General features: G+C 43.1%; 1 protein-coding gene and 2 pseudogenes across 3 annotated transcripts in view; 2 read left to right on the top strand and 1 right to left on the bottom strand.

The window, feature by feature from the left end:
* Nucleotides 1-3389, top strand: part of slc2a6 (solute carrier family 2 member 6) — a 6862-nt gene extending 3473 nt beyond the window's left edge. Inside the window, exons 6-8 of the mRNA XM_080447302.1 lie at nt 1544-1719; nt 2003-2295; nt 2986-3389. Coding sequence (XP_080303428.1) covers nt 1544-1719; nt 2003-2295; nt 2986-3290 — 774 coding nt within the window. The 3' untranslated portion in view covers nt 3291-3389. The remainder of the gene's footprint in view (nt 1-1543; nt 1720-2002; nt 2296-2985) is intronic.
* Nucleotides 3390-7373: 3984 nt separating this feature from the next.
* On the top strand, nt 7374-17210 carry LOC308099505 (solute carrier family 2, facilitated glucose transporter member 6-like; annotated as a pseudogene). The gene is made up of 8 exons: nt 7374-7502; nt 8057-8291; nt 8549-8645; nt 8839-8899; nt 10520-10713; nt 15665-15840; nt 16064-16356; nt 16914-17210. The product of its transcript is annotated as a solute carrier family 2, facilitated glucose transporter member 6-like (transcript).
* LOC308098606 (protein phosphatase PTC7 homolog) lies at nt 13826-14853 on the bottom strand (annotated as a pseudogene). The gene has a single exon. The product of its transcript is annotated as a protein phosphatase PTC7 homolog (transcript).
* Nucleotides 17211-24019: the final 6809 nt, after the last annotated feature.

Genomic DNA, 24019 nt, shown 5'->3' on the forward strand with positions numbered 1-24019 from the left:
TGTAATAGTGAAAACCAGCGATCTTTACCGACCTTTGAAAAATCACGGAATATTTTCCGTGTTCGCTGTCCTCAATGCGATCGCCACAATAGACGAACAGGAGTCTCGGGGGAAAAAATGTATCCGGTCACGGTAATCCTTTGCCTAGTTGTGGCCTGTTGAATGTGGCTTATTTTTATCCCAACAAACACAACAGGAACGGAGATGAAGCCATTTTCCCACAGGAAATAAACAGGAAGTAGAGGTTTATTTAAAAAATGACCTCAATTCCGGATCTGTCGTCATCTAGCAGTGAGAGCATCATTCATAGGGTAGCGAACGGCGCCATCTGGTGGAAACCCACTGAAAACACACAACTCGTCGTCAGCCTCATCAGTGGCAGGCTGCGCCGTGGCAGAATCTGACGAGTTCCCTCGTCCGAGGCAGGCAAAGAGTTAAAGGCATTCATCATTGCCTTCAGGGATCGTGTGTATCAGTCCGAGGTGTCCCAGATGCGATCATTTTCTTATTTCATACCCATAATAACCTCTCTGAGGCTATAGCTGTCTATGAGAGGGTCTCTATCTGTAAGCTATCTGTTACCTATCTATTAGATTACATAGACAACTGATGTCTTAGATCACAGGCTGGCCACATTAAGTCTTCATTACATATACGCAAATTAGTCGGTACAAGACCAGAGCTCGTTGGGCATCGGCCTACTCGGGAACGAACGATGTAAGTTGGAAATGCATGCCCCACTCAGTTATGCAATATTGTACCCCGTTTTACCCCTGTCTGTCTGTCTGTCTGTCTGTCTGTCTGTCTGTCTGTCTGTCTGTCTGTCTGTCTGTCTGTCTGTCTGTCTGCCTGTCTGTCTCTGTCCCTTTTATGCCCATATATGGACATTTCTGTATCTGTCTGTGTCCCTATTTATGCCCATAAATGGAGTTTATGACATCAGCACTATGAGTCATATCGGTTGGATCGACACAGACAGACGGATTCAGAGATCTCCATATACAGCATGTGCATATAAGGCACACAGACAGACAGATGGGTACAATGGGTACTCTGACAATGGATACAGTGGGTTTAACGGGTATTGCATAACCGGAGGGGCATGCTTTTCCAACGGCCAATAGCCAATGGCCGTTGGGACTAGGCCCTAGTCTATCTATCCTGTATTCAAATCACATGCGGACGGCGGATGTCACAATAACGTAACATGCCCATATAAGGAGTCTGGTGGACGGGTATTCTGACAACGGGTACAACGTGCGTAACTGAAGGAGCATGCATCTCAACGGGCATTGTTCTCAACGAACGAACATCGGCCTAGTATATAGAAAAGCAGACTACCCGATTTATATTCAATTAATCGAAAATGTAATCGATATCTCCATATTTGGAGATCCATATATGACACAGCTTTGGTTTGGAATGGATACATCTTAAATATATTTTCAGTTAAGCACCATTCATTCGTAAGGTTAAAAAAACATACCTGTACACCCTCTAGTATTTGTGGGTTAGTGTACATGTCTTCTGTCTGCCTGTACAGCACAGCATCAACACGCAGGGCAGAGTCACATGGTCTGAGCTGGCCACACCCATCTACTACAAACCAATCATCATCTCAGTGGTGATGCGTTTCCTGCAGCAGATGACAGGCATCACCCCGGTCCTGGTTTACCTACAGCCAATCTTCTCTAAGAGCAAGGTGGCCCTGGAGCCCAAGTAGGACAACTGCAGCTTCTCGTCTGTCTGTCTGTGTCTGTCACACACACACACACACACACACACACACACACACACACACACACACACACACACACACACACACACACACACACACACACACACACACACACACACACACACACACACACACACACACACACACACACACACACACACACACACACACACACACACACACGTACTGTATAGATATGTGAGTTTATCGGGTGCTTGGTCTGGAAGGTCACAAGACTGAACAGGCTTTGCTGTTTACCCTCAGGTTTGATGCTGCCATTGTAGGGGCGGTCCGACTCCTCTCCGTCGTCGTGGCAGCCAGCTTGATGGACAAAGTTGGACGCAAAGCTCTTTTGTACACCTCAAGCCTGCTGATGTTCCTGTCCAGTCTGACTCTGACCATGTACTCCCACACCATACCCTGTCCTCCATCCCCTACACCTCACAACCTCACCGGGTTCACTCTGGACCACAGTTCCCACAATGCACTGGGCATCACTTCAGACCCCAGTGCACCAAGCCTCATTCCACTCATCAGCACCATGGTGTTTATATTTGGTGAGTAGTTCAAAGTTTGTGATGACACTCCATGTTTTAGCTAACAGATCTTATATGTAACACCAGTGGTGGAAAAAGTACTCACATTCTTTACTTAAGTAAAGGTATCAATACTGCAATGTATAAATACTCTTTACTTGTTACAAGTAAAAAAAAAGTCCGGAATTCAGAATTTACTTGAGTAAAAGTACAAAAGTATTGGTATCGAAATGTACTTAAAGTACCAAAAGTAGAAAGTATATTATGCAGAATGGCTAATTTCAATATGGCTGAAGTGGATAATGTATGTTTTGTTACAATAATCAAAATCTCCAAAGTAACTAGTAACTAAAGTTTTCAAATAATTGTAGTGGAATAAAAGTACAACATTTGCCTCTGAGATGTAGTGGAGTAGAAGTAAAAGTACTGGAAATTGGAAATACTCAAGTAAAAATACCTCAAAATTGTAATTAAGTACAGTACTTGAAATGTACTTAGTTGCTTTACACCACTGGTGATGACACTCCATGTTTTAGCTAACATATCTTATATGTAACTACAAACTATTACTTTGGTATGTGGGGTCCGGAGACAAAAATAGCAGCTGTACAAGCTCAACATTTTTTACAAGACAAATCTTATGGGGTCCCTGGAAACAAAATATATTTTTTTAACTAAGAGAAACATCTGTTTCCATGCTGTGTCTCCTAGGTTATGCCCTGGGCTGGGGGCCAATCACGTGGCTGCTGATGTCAGAGGTGTTACCACTGGTCGCCAGAGGCGTGGCCTCGGGTCTGTGTGTGATGGTGAGCTGGCTCACGGCCTTCATGGTCACACACGCCTTCACACACCTGCTGCACAGCTACGGCCTGTACGTTCTCTACCTGGCCTTCACTGTTGTGTGTGTATTCTGTCTGCTCTTCACTGCCATCTGCGTCCCAGAGACACGCGGACGCTCCCTGGAGGAGATAGAAAATTACTTTAGGACAGGACGCAGTTTCACCATCATCCAGTAAGCGGCAGCATAGAGCAGTGGTTCGTTTCAAGGACCCTGAGTTCTGTATGGATTATGCCACACACCACCAAAACTCTGAGAGTCTCGGAGCATCAGACATTTAAGGGTCCGCTTGGTGTAATTATTCAGCTGGGGGCCCCCTGGAACCCCCCCCATTGGACCCCTGGGGGTCCCTGGACCCTAGTTTGAGAATCACTGGCATACAGTATTGTTCCTCAGTTAATTCAGAATTCTATAAACAGGTCTCAGTCACTGGCTTTGATGCTAAATGGGATGTGAAAAAAGATCAAACACCCAAATACTGAATGTTTCTGTACTACCTTACTCCCCTTTCACTGGATTAATAATAATGATATTTAACATAAATGTCCTGAAGGTAAGAGGGTGCCATGCCCTTGATGCCTTGTAGGCCATCAATTCATATATTTTACAATTTATAAATAATATCCCTTGTTTTTGGTCAGTTTTTATTTCATAATATTAAATAGTAATAGTAGTTGTAGCAGCAGCAGTAGTAGTAGTAGTGTAATAGTCATAATGTAGATTAGTCATAATATCATATAATTAATGTAATATCATACAATAGTCATACTATCATTAGATTATTATTATTATTATTATTATTATTGTTATTATTATTATTATTATTATTATTATTATTATTGTTATTGTTATTATTGTTATTAGTAATAGTAGTAGTAGTAGTAGTAGTAGTAGTAGTAGTAGTAGTAATAGTAGTGGTATTAGTAGTAGTCATAATATCAAATATAATTTTATTGTTATTAGAATAAGTAGTAGTAGTTGTTGTAATATTATTTTATTATTAATATTATTACATGGAATTTTCCCTGGCTTACGTTTCAGTTTCTTTGGAGCTACATTCATTTCAGTGTTCAACACTGAACACTGAAACTCACTTAAATCGTATAAAATTAATACCAAATACCAAAAACAGTTTCATGTGGTTAAGCCTTCACATAATGAAGGGTGAATATTATTCATAGATCAAAATCGACATGCATGTGCACATACTATACACAGACATAATTTACATACACATGTACTCACATTCCCATCTGGTAAACACTCACACAGGCATGCATGCATGCACACAGAGCCTGTACCCTTACCTGTTCATTTAGTCGCCGTAGTTTCTGATACACAGGGGTCCTGAGATCCAGTTGGGCTCCTGCCTGCACTCTGAATGTCTGGAGCTGTACACAGCCTGATCTCCAGAGAATACCGTAACATTGCACGGAACAGTGTTGCTGTACAAGTAGCATATGAACCAGGACCAGGGGCCACTGGCTGGGTTTGAGGCCTGCCATGGTGCAGTGTGGCGGGCAGAAAGCGGACTGGGGGTCTGGGTTCCTTGAATGGAACTCTGGAGGGGAGTGAACCAAAAGAAGAGAAAATACACTTTTTAAATGGGCTGGGCTTGGTAGACAAACACTTAATAGGCTAGACGCACGCTCGCGCACACACACACGCATGCGCACACATTCACAAACACATGTGTGAGCACACGCATGGACACACACACACACACACACACACACACACACACACACACACACACACACACACACACACACACACACACAGATACAATTGCAGACCCTCAGATACAAGCCATTGCCAACATGCACAGAAGCTCTCTCACACAACAAAACTAGGTACAGTACATTGCACAAGCAAGCATGCATATACACACCCACAGTCACACATGCATGATCTTGCATACGTGTATGTGCAGATTGTGCACACATACACACACACACACACACACACACACACACACTCACTGTTTCAGCCCAGCACCTGGGCTGCACGACCTGGAAATGACCGTAATAATCCTAAAACGGGAGCAAAAATATTTTTTAAAATAGTGGGTTGGGGGCCCACTGGCCCAGCGGCCCACCGGGCATTTGCCCGGTACGCCAAATGGCCAGTCCGCCGCTGCCCCAGTCTCACCTGGCGTCCACGGATTTTTGCCTCACAAAAATAACATTTATTTAATTTTATTATGTGCCCACCCCAAGCTGATTTCCCACTGCATGGCTACTGCTTTGGCTAGCTTTAACAAGCCTCCTTTAACAATGGCATACTTAAGTCTATTCAAATCAACTACGATCCTCACTCTTAACAACTCTCTGCCCCACAATGTCTGTCTCACCAGCTGTTCACAATCAATACCATTAACACGCAACAAACTTGGTATGGACTTTTGCTGTAACATACTACTACCTTTCAAAAGGCATTTCTGAGATGGAAAGAGAGAATGAACATTAATTATGTTACCTGTCAAATATATGGCCTTTCACAGTCTCCAAGCCACAAATCTAGCATACTTGACTTGACCTTTATCAGAGTTCAAATCTGGTGTGTGCGTGCGTGCGTGCCTGCGTGCGTGTTTTGGCTGAGGCTGTGTAACAACCAATGTGAAGTAACCTGGGCTAAACGTCAAGATGCGTGGGTTGCTGGAGAAGCAGCCTGTACTGTTCTGACTCAGCCACAGCCAAAAGCAGGTCTGGGATTCTCTTCCACTTCTGCTTTGAGCGTTGATATGGCTCAATCTGGGAATACCATGATTCACCTTCCCCTAAACACCCTTCTGCTTTCTTTCCCCTGCAAATGTATGGTTGCAACATTTAGGTTTCATTTACAATGCTTCTTATCAGTAAGATCAGGCCGGCTGGTATCAATGGGCTAGTGGGGATAAGCCCCCCCTATTTTATGGAATAAAGATGAGAAATTATTAAAATGTTATAGAAGAGATTATTTTATATGCTGGTGGAACCTGGAGCAGCAACAGCATCAATTAGTTACAAGAAAAACACAAAATATGTCAAAATGGGCTGATTTATTTTAGCCCAAATCAGCTTCCATTGGCTTTCATTGAGTTGAGTGATTGACAGCTGACATGACACGCCTGCTTGACTTACTCAGAGCATCGCAGTTCCCGCCCCTTCCGGGTTCCACTGCAAAATTCTCAATGCATTTTTCCCATTGACATTTCCAAAATATTTATATCAATTAATTTAAGCCTAGAATCAAGCCATCCAGGGTCCTGGTGAATCATGACCATAAAACGTTTGATTCTGTGAAAAAACTTTTTTGAAAACGGCAAAACAAAGGGTATTTATTAAATATAGTATATCATATAATTAAATATAAAATAAAATAAATCACAAAAAAAACGTTTTATGGTCATGATTCACCAGGACCCTGGATGGCTTGATTCTAGGCTTAAATTAATAAGAAACATGATTGCTGCTTCAATCACATTGGTAGTGGCTCAAGCTGTTTGGGGAAAGTTAACATCGCTACACACACACACACACACACACACACACACACACACACACACACAGCTAGCGTCGTGTGTGTGTGTATGTGAGTTTCAGACACACACACACACACACACACACACACACACACACACACACAGCTAGCGTCGTGTGTGTGTGTGTGTGTGTGTGTGTGTCTGAAACGCACACACACACACACACACACACACACACACACACACACACACACACACAATAAACAGCTTTAAAAGCAGTGATAAGGAACATGGGAAGAGTTCTACTGTAGGAGGAGATGAGTTTCAGTTTATACATACCGCTGCTATGTTTTAAGCAGACTTAAATAATCTAACCTTTTAATTAATTGTCTGGTCTTATTTAGTTTATAAAGTGCATGCTATTCTTGTGTGACCCTCAACACAGGATTTGATCATTCCAGGCTCAAATTATTAGTATTGCCACCACCACCAATAATCATGATATAAGAGCAGCTATCTGCACATACAAACAACGTTCACTGGAACAGTGGAACCTCTGTTTTGTTGTGGGTACTTGTGTTGTTGTGGAGCATTTCCTATAACAAAGTATAGATAACCTACAGTAGTGTCATTGCTGTAACTTGCTATCTGGAATGTGATGCTGTTGCTGCAGGGTGAACTGTGAGTATCATATAGTATAATGGATGTCTTATAGCCCCCCCACCCAAAATCACCACCAGCCGCACCTCTAGATGCATTGTCCTCTGCCAGGCTGAGTTTGAGCTGTTGCCATACAGCCTGTGAGACCAGTAAACCACTAGTAAGGTAATTATTTAATTAACTAGAATGGATGAAAGGAGTGCTGCAACAGATGCTGAAGAGAAGACGCCACTGCTGGACAGAGGAAGCACTTCAGCTCAAACCAAGGTCAGTGTCATTTCACTTTTACTGTCATTTATACAATACTGTGCTCTAAATAGAAAAATAATAGACAATATTTTGTAACTTTAACATTCTTGTATAATGTGAAAAACAGGACATTTATTCCCTGTCATTAGTAGATAGATTGAAGATATATTTAAAAAACAAAAATACACTAAATTGAAAGGGTGCATTACCTCTCATCTGAGATGCTTCATCAGTTCTGCTAATTAGCAGGGAGTAGCTGACATTTAACCTCAGGTGACAGTCATTGAGGTCAAGATAGAATTGTGAATGGTGTGAGATGAGATGATTGATGATCTAGTTATTCAGATTGATGACATACTTTGATACATCCTACTTGATTAATTTGACATGCTGTGTAAAACTAGGTGGCTCAGTTTTACACAGTCAAATCCTGAGTGTGAATTCAACTCTGCAGAGTGTACAAATGTGAACCAAATGGAGCTGAAAGAGTCTATTTGGTTCACATTGGTGCACTCAGAGTTGAACCAACACTGAACCAGTTTCACGTTCAGCTGCCTTCCCTGTCTGAATAGATCAGTAAGTCCAGGCTCTTCCTGGCCGTGTTCTCGGCCGTCCTGGGGATCTTCAACTTCGGCTACTCGCTGGTCTACCCGTCCCCTGTGCTGCCCACGCTGGAGGACCCCTCCACAGACCCCCGTCTCAGAATGAACACGGAGCAGCAGCCGGAGGCCTGGGGGCCATGGTGCTCAACGACGTGATTGGACGCAAGCTGAGCATTATGACATCAGCGGTGCCCTCTACGATTGGGTGAGTGTGTGCGTGTGTTGCCATGACTGATGTTAGTTTTTTACCCCTAATGTTATGTTGTCATTATTATTATTATTATTATGTAAAACACGCCATGATGATGATGATACTCAAGGAGGGAAGGATATGTGTGTATTCATATGATGTTTATGCATGTGTGTGTGCATGCATGGGTGCTTGCGCGTACGTGCATGCATGCGTGTGTGTGTACATGGTGCGTGTGTACGTGCACGTTTGTGTGTGTGTGTGTATGTCAGGTACATGCTGATGGGTGGAGCAGTAGACAGGTGGATGCTCCACGTGGGACGCTTTCTGACAGGTGTTGCCGGGGGAATGAATGCTGCCTCCATACCTGTAGGTTACCATAGTTACACAACTAGTTGAAACCACCTCTAAGTGGACTATTTATCTATTTATCGTGTGTGTGTGTGTGTGTGTGTGTGTGTGTGTGTGTGTGTGTGTGTGTGTGTGTGTGTGTGTGTGTGTGTGTGTGTGTGTGTGTGTGTGTGTGTGTGTGTGTGTGTGTGTGTGTGTTCGTGCTCTTCAGGTGTACATCTCAGAGATATCTTATCCAGCTGTAAGAGGAGCTCTGGCTCTCTATGCCCTCGGTAAGAACGCAACAAAACATTTATCCATCATATAGTGATCGTATGACGGATTTTAAAATAGCATATCTACAAGCTCATAACTCATTGCCACGCAAACACACACACGTATGCGCACACACACACAATTTAACAATTTATTTATGTCCACACACAGGGAAAGCATGCAGGGACACAAATATTTTAGGTGCAGCTAGAGGTTACATCACAAACTCATGGATATATGTCCTCATGATACAACATGTGGGAAACTCAGCACTCCATGGGCACAAGTAGCGGCGGCGCTGCCATACATGGCAGCAGAGACAGCACAATACTTGTGCCAGCCTTTCTTTGGGCATCCCAAGTTGTCGAAACCCTCCAACAACCAGTCCGTGGGTATGTCCTTGGCTAATCTCTCAAGAACAGATTCTGCTCTCCGCTTGAATCTGTCGGGGGGGTTCGTCATAATGTGTACGCACTGGCCTACAAGTGGGCGTGCCTTCAGATCAGGAAGCAGGCCGTGCTTTACCCAATCAAATGTAGTGGGCGGGATTTACTGTCTGCTCTCGCTTCCCACTGAAAACAAACCTAAACTCATTTAACAATAGCGTCCTCAAAGCAGACAAAACCACGGAAAGATATTCACATTTTAACTTGCTCTTTCATCATAGAAACAAGTGGGCTTTTAACCAAAACGATCCATGTTCTCTGGGAGAAGTAGTGTTAGTGTTCCGTGTAGAAATATCGTTAGTGGGAATGAAAACATAAGCGCACCACCGGAAGTGGAGCGCTGAGGGCAGACCAAAAACCCCGGTTTCCTTGCGCACGGGTGCTCCATTATGCTCCCCCCAGAGCCAAGTGAAAGAGTAAAAAACAGCAGAGGGCGCTGTTTTTCCTTTATATTTGGCGATGGGTTCCCAGATTGGTCCTTGGCTGGATCACCAGAGGAAACAAAGTTCTTAGTCTTGCACTGCTGCTTGGTGTTAAAGCGCTCTCTGTTGTTGTTCTCATGGGCCTGGAAGCCGGAATTTTGGACTAAAGTTTTCTTACCTTTTCTATGACGTTATGATATAATTTTTCATAACTCCACCCCTGAGCCGCCACAGCTTAACAGGTGCGCGGATAGGCCTTAGGTTAGATCACATATTTTAATAGCTTTTTTTCTAATTTTTTTTGGTGAGATCTGACGTTCATAGTGACAGAACACTATGCAACCAAAAAAAAAAAAAAAAAAAAAAACAGAAGTCTCGCTAGACGAGATTGAAATCTCGAGATTTCAATCTCGTCTAGCGAGACTTCTGTTTTTTTTTTTTTTTTTTTTTTTTGGGACAGTGTTCTGTCCAAAATTCTCCTTTAAGTAGCGTTGGCTGTTGGTAGATTCCACCGGTGAGTAGTGCCTTCTTGTATGCAAGCTACATTGTCCACAGAAGTTGCAAATGCATCCACTGCACCTACTACATTGACGATGGTAGTTACAACGGGGCAGTTTAACGTCATGCCCAGGACACACACACACACACACACACACACACACACACACACACAATGTCCTGGCAATGACAGGTCTATAAAAAGGGTTTCTTAAACATACAGTAGGCTGCAACATAATGGTACATATTGTGTATGCATATTTGTTTGTAGGTCTGGTGTTGTCGTGGCGCTGGCTGGCGGTAGCAGGGGTAGTTCCAGCATTGCTGATGGTGGTGTTGATGGTGTTCATGCCCCGCTCCCCCAGAAGACTGCTCTCCCTGGGGAGACACCAGGAGGCTGAGAGGGCCCTTCGCTGGCTCAGAGGGAAGCACTACGACACTAACGCAGAGCTCGCCATCATGCAGGTAAAGCAGTGGTGCACAGTAACAAAGTACATTTGCTTGAGTAATGTAGCCTGGTAAACCCTCCCTCCGGAAATCTCATTTGTCCATTCTGAAATTTTGGCTGTGGGCTGGAGTTGGGCGGGAGTAATACCGTTGACTGACAACCCCTTCAGCCAAATCAGCAGTGTTCCCCTTCAGCCAGTACATTTTTACCACCTACAGACTAATGTGACGAAACGGGACTTTTGAGACGGCCATGCCCAAAATAGGTTGCCTTATTCGGATACATCCGTGTCACTGCCCGCCCCTGCCGGTTCTCTGAATTTGTATTTTTAAATAGGCTCTGTCATGATTAATTGACCACATATATGAAGTTAAACAACTAAGTTCTATCCAAACGATATCTTAAAAGTAAATTCCGTGCCTCAAAAAAGAAGTTTGAGAGCGTTTTAAAACCGAAAGTAAGAAGTAAAGACAACGCACAAAAAACAATGGCTGCCGTTCTTTTTTGTCGGCTGCACTCAGGCTGCACTCGGCTCCATTCGGGCTCACTCGAACTCGCCACCTGATTGGCCAACTTTCGCTGTCAATCACAGAACGATGAGCGACGACCCTGATAGGCTCGTCCATTTGGTGAACGGGCTAGAAACGCCCAGACAAGCCATCAGGCCAGACTTCCTGAAATCAAATGGAAATGAGATTTTCCGGAGGGAGGGGCTTTACCAGGCTATGAGTACTGTACTTATGTCAAATGTTTTGGTAACACTTGCTCATAAGATAGGCTACCTGTAATTAACACTTAATTTTTGATTACTTAATACATTGTTTAAGTATTAATTTAGCATTAATTCATCATGAATCCCTTTTAATCCCTTGTAATGTTATGTAAATGTATTCCACCGTTTGTCTGTTTTTCAGATTTTATGTTTTGTGTGAGGACTGCGGATGAAAATTAGCATCTTTGCTAAATCCGGTGTGTTTACGTTCATGTGACGTTCATTAATATGCTCTGTCCTGTCTAAATAAACAAATAAAGTAAAGTAATCATGTATTAAGTAACTGTGCTTAACTAATGATTAACTAATGATGTTAATTAATGATGAATTACAAGGAATTCATGATGAATTAATGCTTAATTCATGTTTTATTAATGTATTAAATAATCCTAAATTAAGCGTTAATTACAGGTACCTTATGAGCAAGTGTTACCAAGTGTTACCAATGTTTTGAGTATCTGTACTTAATTGAATATTTGTATTTTTGGATACTGCACTACATTTCAAAGACATAATATTGTGCTTTTGACTCTACTACTACATTTCTGGGAAGGGAAAAAGTACATTATGAATGAACCACTCAAGCCCTATTTCAAATATAATGTGAATTGTATTTCATATTATAGCTCACAACGTGGACACGCTTGTAGATCTGCTATTATCACTATCATTTATTTTTAAATGTCTGGAAAATCTTTGAATTCTGTGTGGGAAATGCTTAAAATTTAATACAGCAATGCATTGATATTAAAAGAGAAAATGTACTTTGTAATTTGAACTTTTAAATTGTATTTTTAAAAGCACCTACTCCAGTACATGAACCTTTAAGTACAAATTTTACTGAGCAACTTTCACTGATATATATATATATATATATATATATATATATATATATATATATATATATATATATGTGTGTATGTATATATATATATATATATATATACATATATATCTACAGTATACTTTGACTCAAGTACTGGGGTCTACTTTGTCCACCACCTGAGACAAAAATCAGTGTGACAACCACACTGAAATCTTGTGGCAATGTGAGCTACTAAATCAATTAATTTATAATGTTATGTTGTTATGTCAGTGATTTATCTATGATGAGTTACTTGGTAAAGACAAAGTAACTATCATCCCATAGACCAAGCTTTCCCTAACCTTTCAGGCCGTGACCCCCCCAAAATAATCATATTTGAACTGGGGACCCCCCACCCTGACAAACACTTGGAATTGTAGGAGTTGAGGCATTACATTTAGTTCGGTTCCACAGATAAATAGTGAAAATAGCCGAACTAGATCGGCTATTTTTTTTTTTAATGCCTAGATTTTTAAAATATATTATTAGGTAATATTTGACAATTTGGCCAATGTTTGACTATTTGTTATAGATAGTTTGTTGGTTACTTTTGACGTAATAATGGTCTTATTATTAGTTTTGTCACGGGCAGCCCTTGCCCTATAGGAACTTTGCATGCACACACTACACAGCTGCTTCCAATAGCAATCACCATCAAGTGTGTAGCCTCGTTCCCAGCCTTACTCATCTGCAAGAGAAAATCTGTCAGTACTTGTTCCTTTTATGCCCATATATGGAGACACCTGATGTCATCATATATGGAGCTGACTGATTTGTTTGCGCCTGATGCCATGACGACACATTGAGGTTAGACAACACACTCCATATTTGGGCGTAGCTGCATTGGGACCGCCTTATATGGTTATGGCTGAGTCATAGTGACATGAGCATGACGACTGGCCGGCCAGTCCTCCCGTAAGCCAATGTTATACAGGATTTGATAATAGTTCTGTCTCTTAAAGGCATTCATCATTGCCTTCAGGGATCGTGTGTATCAGTCCGAGGTGTCCCAGAGGCGATCATTTTCTTATTTCATACCCATAATAACCTCTCTGAGGCTATAGCTGTCTATGAGAGGGTCTCTATCTGTAAGTTATCTGTTACCTATCTATTAGATTACATAGACAACTGATGTCTTAGATGACTGACATCACAGGCTGGCCACATTAAGTCATTACATATACGCAAATTAGTCGGTACAAGACCAGAGCTCGTTGGGCATCGGCCTACTCGGGAACGAACGATGCAAGTTGGAAATGCATGCCCCACTCAGTTATGCAATACCTATTGTACCCCGTTTTACCCCCGTCTGTCTGTCTGTCTCTGTCCCCTTTTATGTCCATATATGGACATTTCTGTATCTGTCTGTGTCCCTATTTATGCCCATAAATGGAGTTTATGACATCGGCACTATGAGTCATATCGATGACATCAAGGTACTCCATATATGGTGATTTGAGGTTCTGGACAACTTAGTCTCCGTGCCTATACACTATATGGGCATGTCGGTCGGATCAGCCGCCGATCCAACCGACTCGACGCCAGGCACCACACTCCCTTGGGTCCTCTGCGATGCGTTTGCAGAGTGAAGTCGATCCGTGTCTGTATATTCAGCCACAATGGACAGCAGCACCGTAATATCATCTGGTTTCCCTCCTCTCCAACTCAGGCCATGGGCATGGACTTTCTCGGCAAATGGGGACATGTAGTTGGGGTTATAGGCCAGGTCATGAGCCTGCTTTGCAATGCTCTGTGCAGTCTGCAAGATGCTGTCATAGTTGGTGGTGTTGAGTTTCTTGAGCTCCTGCAGAATCATGTAATCTCGCATGTTGTCAAAGAGGCCATCGGTGGCAGTGAGGATCATGTCACCAAGGTGAACATCAAAGGAGGAGCTGTCAGCTGCTTCTGGGCTATCCCTGAATACTCGCCCTTCAGCCCCCCGGAAAGCAATGGACAGCTGAAAGGGAGTGTTGAAGCAGTGCTGTTGCTCGTTCGATCGGTGTACCACCTCTCCTCCTCGCACCACCAGGAATCCTGAGTCACCGAGGTTACAGGTGTGCAGTCGGTGACTCCCCCGATCTAGAACTACAATACAGGCTGTACTGCTCCCCGGCAGGGGGACTTGTCTACTGTTTAGTAGAAGCTTCTCATAAGCAGAGGTGAGGATGCCCACTGGGTTAGTGGGTGTGAACTGGTCTTCCTTCACCAGTCCCTCACATGTCCTCATCAGAGTGGCAGAGAACTGGGAGGGGTCGACGCCGTGGTCGCGATAACCACCGACGCCATCTGCTACGCCCAAGACATCGGCGGATCTATTTTGTGCTATGAAATAGGCGTCGTCCCCATAGCACATCTCTTTCTCCAAGATCCCCTTACGAAAGTCCTTCCCGAACCCATAACTGGCTGTGATGAGGCTGTAGTAGTAACGACCATACGTTTGGCTGCAGTCCTGACCGTACGTTTGAGACAGTCTGCCCAGGACAGCTCTGGTGGTCTGCCATAAGAGAGCACGGATAACATCCTGTTCCTTTGTCTTTGATGGATGGAGAATGTCCCGGGCATGACGTTAGACTGCATATATGAAGATCCCTGAAGAATGCACGGAATCTCTGTGTGAACTGTCAGACCGATGTCAGTACTATGATGTCATATTGATGACATCAGGGATCTCCATTTATGGGAATAAAAGGGACTCAGACAGACGGATACAGAGATCTCCATATACAGTATGTGCATAAAAGGGACACAGACAGACAGATGGGTACAATGGGTACTCTGACAACGGATACAGCGGGTTTAACGGGTATTGCATAACCGGAGGGGCATGCTTTCCCAACGGCCATTGGCCGCTGGAAAAGCATGCCCCTCCGGTAGACTAGGCCCTAGTCTATCTATCCTGTATTCAAATCGCATTGGTTGACGTTGGGTCGGCGGACGGCGGATGTCACAAATGTAACATGCACTGATGTCAGACCTTCTCCATGTCACAAACATAACATGCCCATATATGGAGACTGGTGGACGGTGGACGGGTATTCTGACAACGGGTACAACGAACATGCATAACCGAAGGAGCATGCATCTCAACGGGCATTGTTCTCAACGGACATCGGCCTAGTATATAAAAAAACACGCTACCCGGTTATATTCAATTAATCAAAAATGTAATCGATATCTCCATATATGGAGATCCATATATGACACAGCTTTGGTTTGGAATGGATACATCTCAAATATCTTTTCATTCATTCGTAAGGTTAAAAAAACATACCTGTACATCCTCTAGTCTAGTATTTGTGGGTTAGTGTACATGTCTTGTCTGCCTGTACAGCACAGCATCAACACGCGGGGCAGAGTCACATGGTCTGAGCTGGCCACACCCATCTACTACAAACCAATCATCATCTCAATGGTGATGCGTTTCCTGCAGCAGATGACAGGCATCTGCCCGGTCCTGGTTTACCTACAGCCAATCTTCTCTAAGAGCAAGGTGGTCCTGGAGCCCAAGTAGGACAACTGCAGCTTCTCTTCTATCTGTCTGTCTGTCTTTGTCACACACACACACACACACACACACACACACACACACACACACACACAGACACACAGACACACAGACACACACACACACACACACACACACACACACATACTGTATAGATATGTGAGTTTATCGGGTGCTTGGTCTGGAAGGTCACAAGACTGAACAGGCTTTGCTGTTTACCCTCAGGTTTGATGCTGCCATTGTAGGGGCGGTCCGACTCCTCTCCGTCGTCGTGGCAGCCAGCTTGATGGACAAAGTTGGACGTAAAGCTCTTTTGTACACCTCAGGCCTGCTGATGTTCCTGTCCAGTCTGACTCTGACCATGTACTCCCACACCATACCCTGTCCTCCATCCCCTACACCTCTAAACCTCACCGGGTTCACTCTGGACCACAGTTCCCACAATGCACTGGGCATCACTTCAGACCCCAGTGCACCAAGCCTCATTCCACTCATCAGCACCATGGTGTTTATATTTGGTGAGTAGTTCAAAGTTTGTGATGACACTCCATATTTTAGCTAACAGATCTAACAGATGTAACACCAGTGGTGGAAAAAGTAGGCTACTCACATTTTTTACTTAAGTAAAGGTATCAATACTACAATGTAGAAATACTCTGTTACAAGTAAAAAGTCCGGAATTCAGAATTTACTAGTACAAAAGTATTAGTGTCGAAATGTACTTAAAGTACCAAAAGTAGAAAGTACTCATTATGCAGAATGGCCAATTTCAATAGGGCTGAAGTGGATAATGTATGATTTGTAATAATAATCAAAATCTGCAAAGTAACTAGTAACTAAAGTTTTCAAATAATTGTAGTGGAGTAAAAGTACAACATTTGCCTCTGAGATGTAGTGGAGTAGAAGTAAAAGTACTGGAAATTGGATATACTCAAGTAAAAATACCTCAAAATTGTACTAAGACAAATCTTATGGGGGTCCCTGGAAACAAAATATTTTCACATGAAAACGTTTAAGAACCACTGTATTAAATAAGAGAAACATGTTTCCACTGTTTCCATGCTGTGTCTCCTAGGTTATGCCCTGGGCTGGGGGCCAATCACGTGGCTGCTGATGTCAGAGGTGTTACCACTGGTCGCCAGGGGCGTGGCCTCGGGTCTGTGTGTGATGGTGAGCTGGCTCACGGCCCACACACGCCTTCACACACCTGCTGCACAGCTACGGCCTGTACGTTCTCTACCTGGCCTTCACTGTTGTGTGTGTGTTCTGTCTGCTCTTCACTGCCATCTGCGTCCCAGAGACACGCGGACGCTCCCTGGAGGAGATAGAACATTACTTTAGGACAGGACGCAGTTTCACCATCATCCAGTAAGCGGCAGCATAGAGCAGTGGTTCTCAAACGTTTCAAGGACCCTGAGTTCTGTATGGATTATGCCACACACCAAAGAGTCTCGGAGCATCAGACATTTAAGGGTCCACTTGGTGTAATTATTCAGCTGGGGGCCCCCTGGAATCCCCCCCCCCCCCCCCCCCCTTGGACCCCTGGGGGCCCTTGGACCCCAGTTTGAGAATCACTGGCATACAGTATTGTTCCTCAGTTCATTCAGTAGAATTCTATAAACGGGTCTCGGTCACTGGCTTTGATGCTAAATGGGATGTGAAAAAAGATCAAACCCAAATACTGAATGTTTCTGTACTACCTTACTCCCCTTTCACTGGATTAATAATATATGATATTTAACAGTTTATATTGTAGTGTAGTTATACTATAGTTTACACTGAAGCACATTACCATTTATACAAAGCTTCATCATGATTCAGGCTGGATGATGGATGGAGATCAATCAATCAATTAAGTTTTATTTATGTAGCACATTTCAAAGTAAAAAAAAACAAAATATTAAAAGAGAGGAGATGGGTGATGGATGACAGGTGATGGAAGATCATGTATGGGTGGATGGATGGATGTGTGGATGGTGGACAATTCCATACTGCTTTCTCAGATAGGGTGTGACCTATAGAGTCTAGTGTAGGTCCAAGGAGTGTCTAGGTCCTAGACACTCCTAGTATCGAGATCCAGTACATGCACTGCGTGTGTGTGTGTGTGTGTGTGTGTGTGTGTGTGTGTGTGTGTGTGTGTGTGTGTGTGTGTGTGTGTGTGTGTGTGTGTGTGTGTGTGTGTGTGTGTGTGTGTGTGTGTGTGTGTGTGTGTGTGTGTGTACATGCGTGCGTGTCTGTGTGTCTGTGTGCCACACCCCGCATACAATCTAAAGAGGTACTGTACAGTGACAACCTGTGCATACTGTCACAACAAAACATAATTATCCTGATGTCATAATGGCTGTGAGTATTATCGCTGGAATCTTCAAGGAGTTGGCTCGTCAAGACATAATTGCTTGTGTATACAAGACAATGAAACGGGACACGTTTTATGACTAATTATAATGTAACATTATGGCTGTGAAATTACGAGAGGAATCGCCAGCATGACAGAAAACTCCATGTTCTTTGGCCTTGCATCTAATATTCCAAAAATAAATCTATCTCCTCTACATAAGTTCTTAACAATTTGTTTTATTATTTACATTGTTCCTTTGCCTCCTTTTCCTGCCTTATACTCTTGGCATAGGCCTACTGCCTACTGCATATTGAAATGTTATACTGAATGTTCAAAAAGAAAACAAAAGGGCAACACATCTGAATGAAATATGTACATCACCATCAATAAAGTAAAAATTGCCTTATTTCTGGGATGCACTGTTCTGAGAATTACTTTGTCTGGACGTTCCCAATGTCAAGCTTACGTAAGAGTCATCACCTGTCCCGTTGGTGTGAAGGATAGGTATTTTGATTGACAAGCGGTGTACTTCTAAGTTAGAATAGGGAATGTGTATGAGCTAGCTAATGTACAGCCTGTGTCACATGTATTAAGGGTTGTTGGATTTAGTAAAACCTCGTTTTGATATCGTCGCTGTCGTGAAAACCTCAATATGCCCCAAACCTTTCATAATTTTTTTAACCAATTAAAATAGTGAAAATAGCCGATCTGCAAGCTCACAACGCCCGTTATGAGCTTGTAGATCGGCTATTTTGTGAGCTTGTAGATCGGCTACTTTCACTACTTTTGTGCTACACGATGAAGTACAGTATCAATTTACAACAAAACAAAAAGTTGAAATATGAAGAAACAAGGTTTCTACCTGACGGCAACGATATATATTCTTTATAATTTGAACACTGTGGATATAGGAGTGATACATTTACAGAAACTACACCATTGCAACGGCTACAAACATCTTACACTTTTTTTTACCTTGAATTAAGCCACAGGGAGCCATTTGTCAAGACCTCAGACAGGATGCCTTGCCTGAAGTAATGTTGCCTACTGCAGCATACAAACGTTATGGTCATAAAACACATGTACTACAGGAAGACGTGACTGATTAGTGATTACCCATAGGCAACTCCTCTGTGTGTGTGTGTGTGTGTGTGTGGGGGGGTGTGGGGTGGGGGTGGGGGTGGGGGTGTGTGTGTGGAATGCTGTCTAGTCAAGGTACATCTATGGTAATTACCACCCACCTGGATTCCTGTTTGTAAAGTCATTTGACAACTGATAAGGCCCGTCTAATAAAATTAACTTGATCTACAACATAAACAGAGGAACTGTGTGAAGTATAACAGTTTAAATCTAAAACTGAAATTGACATGGCTCTGAAGTGTATACTGCACTGATATGATGTATACTATGAAGTGTATACGGTACACTGATATGATTTATACTGAATGCTGAAATTTAAGCAGACTTCTGAAAACCTTTTTGCACAAACGTTTCCTTTTTTTGGTGTTATTTTTAGTTTTATGGAACAGTGCCACAATGCTAGCTTGTACATCTGCTATTTTTGAGGGGATCCTGGAACAAAACCCTTTCAGATATATTTAGTCTAGTTTTAGTAATACAAATAATTTAGAAAAAAACTTTACTTATATAGCACCTTTCAAAATTGTGTTACCAAGTGCTTTACACATGAGGCATGGTACACAAAAACAAGAAGCAACAAGAGACATATCAACAATCAACATGATAGACTGAAATTAATGGGAGTTAGCACTGAAAACTAATCTATAAAAGTACTTTTTCAGCAGGGGATTAAAGGAGGAGACCGATTCAACTAAAATGTGCAGAATGTAATGTTTGATACTGTATAACCCTGTATAGAAACCATTTGCTTGCCTGATGATTACAACAAGCATCATGATCAGGGTGTGTAATGTCATCATCATTTATTCAAACATAAAACCAAGGCCCAAATAATAATGATTTTAAGGCTATACATTAGATTAGATTACACCTTATTTGTTCCAGAGCTATACTTGTCTTCACAGCCTGCTCAACATGAAACACACAAGAAACATTAGCATACAGCACAATATACATTGTTCGTATTATGCAATGTTTATAACCTGTTCTTTCTCTTACATCAAAGGAAGAGGTGAGAACGCTGTGACCTCTGAACCCTGTGACAGACAGACAGACACAGGGCTGTATTAGCCATTGGGCCGCCGGCCGTGGCCCCAGGGCCCTGGGCTCTTAGGGGCCCTTCGATGGAACTGGACCGCGCGGCCATCGACAATTTACTAAAATTAAATGTAGGTTTAATAGGATTAATTTTAAATTTTAGGATTATTACGTAGGTTAATCAAATATCAAATGTGTGGGCCCCTCCTCTGTATTTACAGCAGTGATTTTCGCTGGGTTTGAGGCCCTTCAAGGGCTCCTGGGCTCCACGGGCTCCTGGGGCCCTTCCATATATGATGGAATATGATTAAGGATTTCATATCATACACACCATACCTGTAACTTTCACTAGCCCCCCCCAAAAAAATAAAAATGAAAATAATATTTTTTTTTTGGGGGGGGGGGGCTTGCGGGGGTTAATCCGTCCCTGGACAGACAGACAGACAGACAGATAGAAGCACATTGAGTTTACATGTAAGGCAATTAGCTATAAATAGATTTGCCATTGCCATTGTTAATATTGTCTGATCAGATAGACGTGAAACTGATATTAGAGAGATTAATGAAGAGGAAATAAGACATCCCACCCTTACTTACCGAAACACACACACACACACACACACACACACACACACACACACACACACACACACACACACACACACACACACACACACACACACACACGAACGCACACCTCACAGGATTTGTGCAGAAGGATTGTTCTGGGCTCTGGAATGTTGTTCATCAGGCCTGGCGAAACACACTCACAAGCAGGCACACACACACACACACACACACACACACACACACACACACACACACACACACACACACACACGTCACACACACACGCACGCACGCACGCACACACACATGCACACACACACACACACACACACACACACACACACACACACACACACACACACACACACACACACACACACACACACACACACACACACACACACACACACACACACACACACACACACTACCTCACCCTGTTGACATCACAGCCACAGCCAGTACCCTAGAAAGTAATGTGTGTCTGCTGGCGAGAGGAGTTTTGTGGGTGGGGGACAGAGAGGACAGAAGATGACACAGTATCTGTCTCTCTCTGTTATTAGTCCAGGCGTTTCGGGCCATATTTTGATGGAATCGTGCACTTTACGATACAAGCATGAAATTTGGCACACAGTTAGAGCATGCCATAAGGAACATTTTTGGCTATAGGGCCATCGCAGATTTGTCCTGTGGTAACCATGGCAGCCATTTTCCAAAATGGCCTCCATCTGCTGTTATTTTACCAACAACTCAGGTGCTAGACCACCTAGGATCTTGATTCTGGTGACTAATCCTACATTTTCAAGTATGAGGAATACAGTGGTACTATTTAGAATTGTCCTGTGGTAACCATGGCAGCCATCTTTCAAAATGGCCACCACCTGCTGTCATTTTACCAATAACTCAGGTGCTAGACCACCTAGGATCTTGATTCTGGTGACTAATCCTACATTTTCAAGTATGAGGAATACAGTGGTACTATTTAGAATTGTCCTGTGGTAACCATGGCAGCCATCTTTCAAAATGGCCACCACCTGCTGTCATTTTACCAATAACTCAGGTGCTAGACCACCTAGGATCTTGATTCTGGTGACTAATCCTACATTTTCAAGGATGAGGAATACAGTGGTACTATTCACAACATGCTAGTAACTACCTAACTAACTACAGTACATGAGGAGGCTGATACTCGTGTCATATTACACCTAGAAGATGCTGTGAAGGAAGGGTATAGCAAGGTGACAATACGCACAGTAGACACGGATGGGCTGGTCCCTGGCAGTAACGTCAGCCCAACGCCTCCACTTGACTGAGCTGTGGGTTGCTTTTGGAACTGGGAAAAGTTTCCGTAACTTAGCAGCTCATGAGATGGCAAGGGCATTAGGCCCAGATCGATGCTTAGCCTTACCCATGTTCCATGCCTTTACTGGATGTGACACAGTGTCATCTTTTGGAGGCAGAGGCAAGAAGACGGCATGGGAGACCTGGAAAACCTATGGTGACGTCACACGTGCCTTCAGTTCCTTAGCTGCCATCCCAGACAAAATAGATGACTGGATGGAGCCTCTGGAGCGATTTGTGGTATTGCTCTATGACCGCACTAGCGGCCAGGCATCAGTGAACGGGCACGGAAGCAGCTATTCACCCAGAAGGGCAGAACAATTGATGGACTCCCCCCAACACGAGCTGCACTGATTCAACATACAAAGAGGGCAGCCTACCAAGCTGGCCAGCGTTGGGGACAGGCGATGGTTGCAGCCCCTGAACTCCCATCCCCAGGTGAATGGGGGTGGAAGAGGAAGGAGACAGGGAATACAAATAATTTAATCCACTTCTTTACACTTGTAAACCTGTGATCTGACAATAAAGCTGATTCTAATTTTGACAGGAGAATGGGAAGTGCACTGGACCACACAGAAGCGAGCCTGGCCTTTCGGGAACTCCTCCACTGTGGTTGCAAAAAGGGATGCAGTGGACAATGCAGATGTGTTAAGGCAGCACTTCAGTGTACTGCCCTTTGCTACTGTGGTGGACTGTGCAACTAACATTGTGTAGATTATCTGGCTTTATTGAATAGACCCCTTAACAGACGACGTCACACTGATAAGAACCAGTCTGCGCGGAACCAGTATGCGCGCAATGAAACCCATTCTATCAGGTCTCGCTAGGACGCGCCTCACTAGCCAACACACAAGAGGGGGTTGGGGTGTGCTGAAATCAGCGCACCCCAAAAGAACAGGTTGAGAATTGATTGCGTGAAACAATCACCTGTGCGTCCAGTCTCAATGTTGGTAAACAAATAATTGGTCTATATGCCATTAGGTTATGACTCATGAGATACTCTGCCTTTGTTGTGTCTTATAGTCCATTGAAAATAATTATGCAATACTACTACTAATAAAAGAAACAGTGAAGTACTGCATTCTTGACTCTCACGTGTCAGTTTGAAAACATGTACTGTACTACACCATTACATATTTTGATGGGTTTACTATTATTTAATTAACTGAATGCCAGATATATGTAGTTAGGTAGTAGCATGTTGTAAATAGTACCGCTGTATTCCTCATCCTTGAAAATGTAGGATTAGTCACCAGAATCAAGATCCTAGGTGGTCAAGCACCTGAGTTATTGGTAAAATAACAGCAGATGGAGGCCATTTTGGAAAATGGCTGCCATGGTTACCACAGCACAATTCTAAATAGTACCACTGTATTCCTCATACTTGAAAATGTAGGATTAGTCACCAGAATCAAGATCCTAGGTGGTCTAGCACCTGAGTTATTGGTAAAATAACAGCAGATGGAGGCCATTTTGGAAAATGGCTGCCATGGTTACCACAGGACAAATCTGCGATGGCCCTATAGCCAAAAATGTTCCTTATGGCATGCTCTAACTGTGTGCCAAATTTCATGCTTGTATCGTAAAGTGCACGATTCCATCAAAATATGGCCCGAAACGCCTGGACTATATGGCTTTGATTGGAAGACAAACACTGATTTGGGTAATTTTCCTCAATTTGTACACTGTCAGATTTAAATGAACACTCTCAGGATTGTATACTATTAAAGGCATTGTTTCAAAGCCACCCTAAA

Source organism: Gymnoscopelus braueri (genome assembly GCF_963280865.1).
Source record: "Gymnoscopelus braueri genome assembly, chromosome: 13".
NCBI lineage: Eukaryota > Metazoa > Chordata > Actinopteri > Myctophiformes > Myctophidae > Gymnoscopelus > Gymnoscopelus braueri.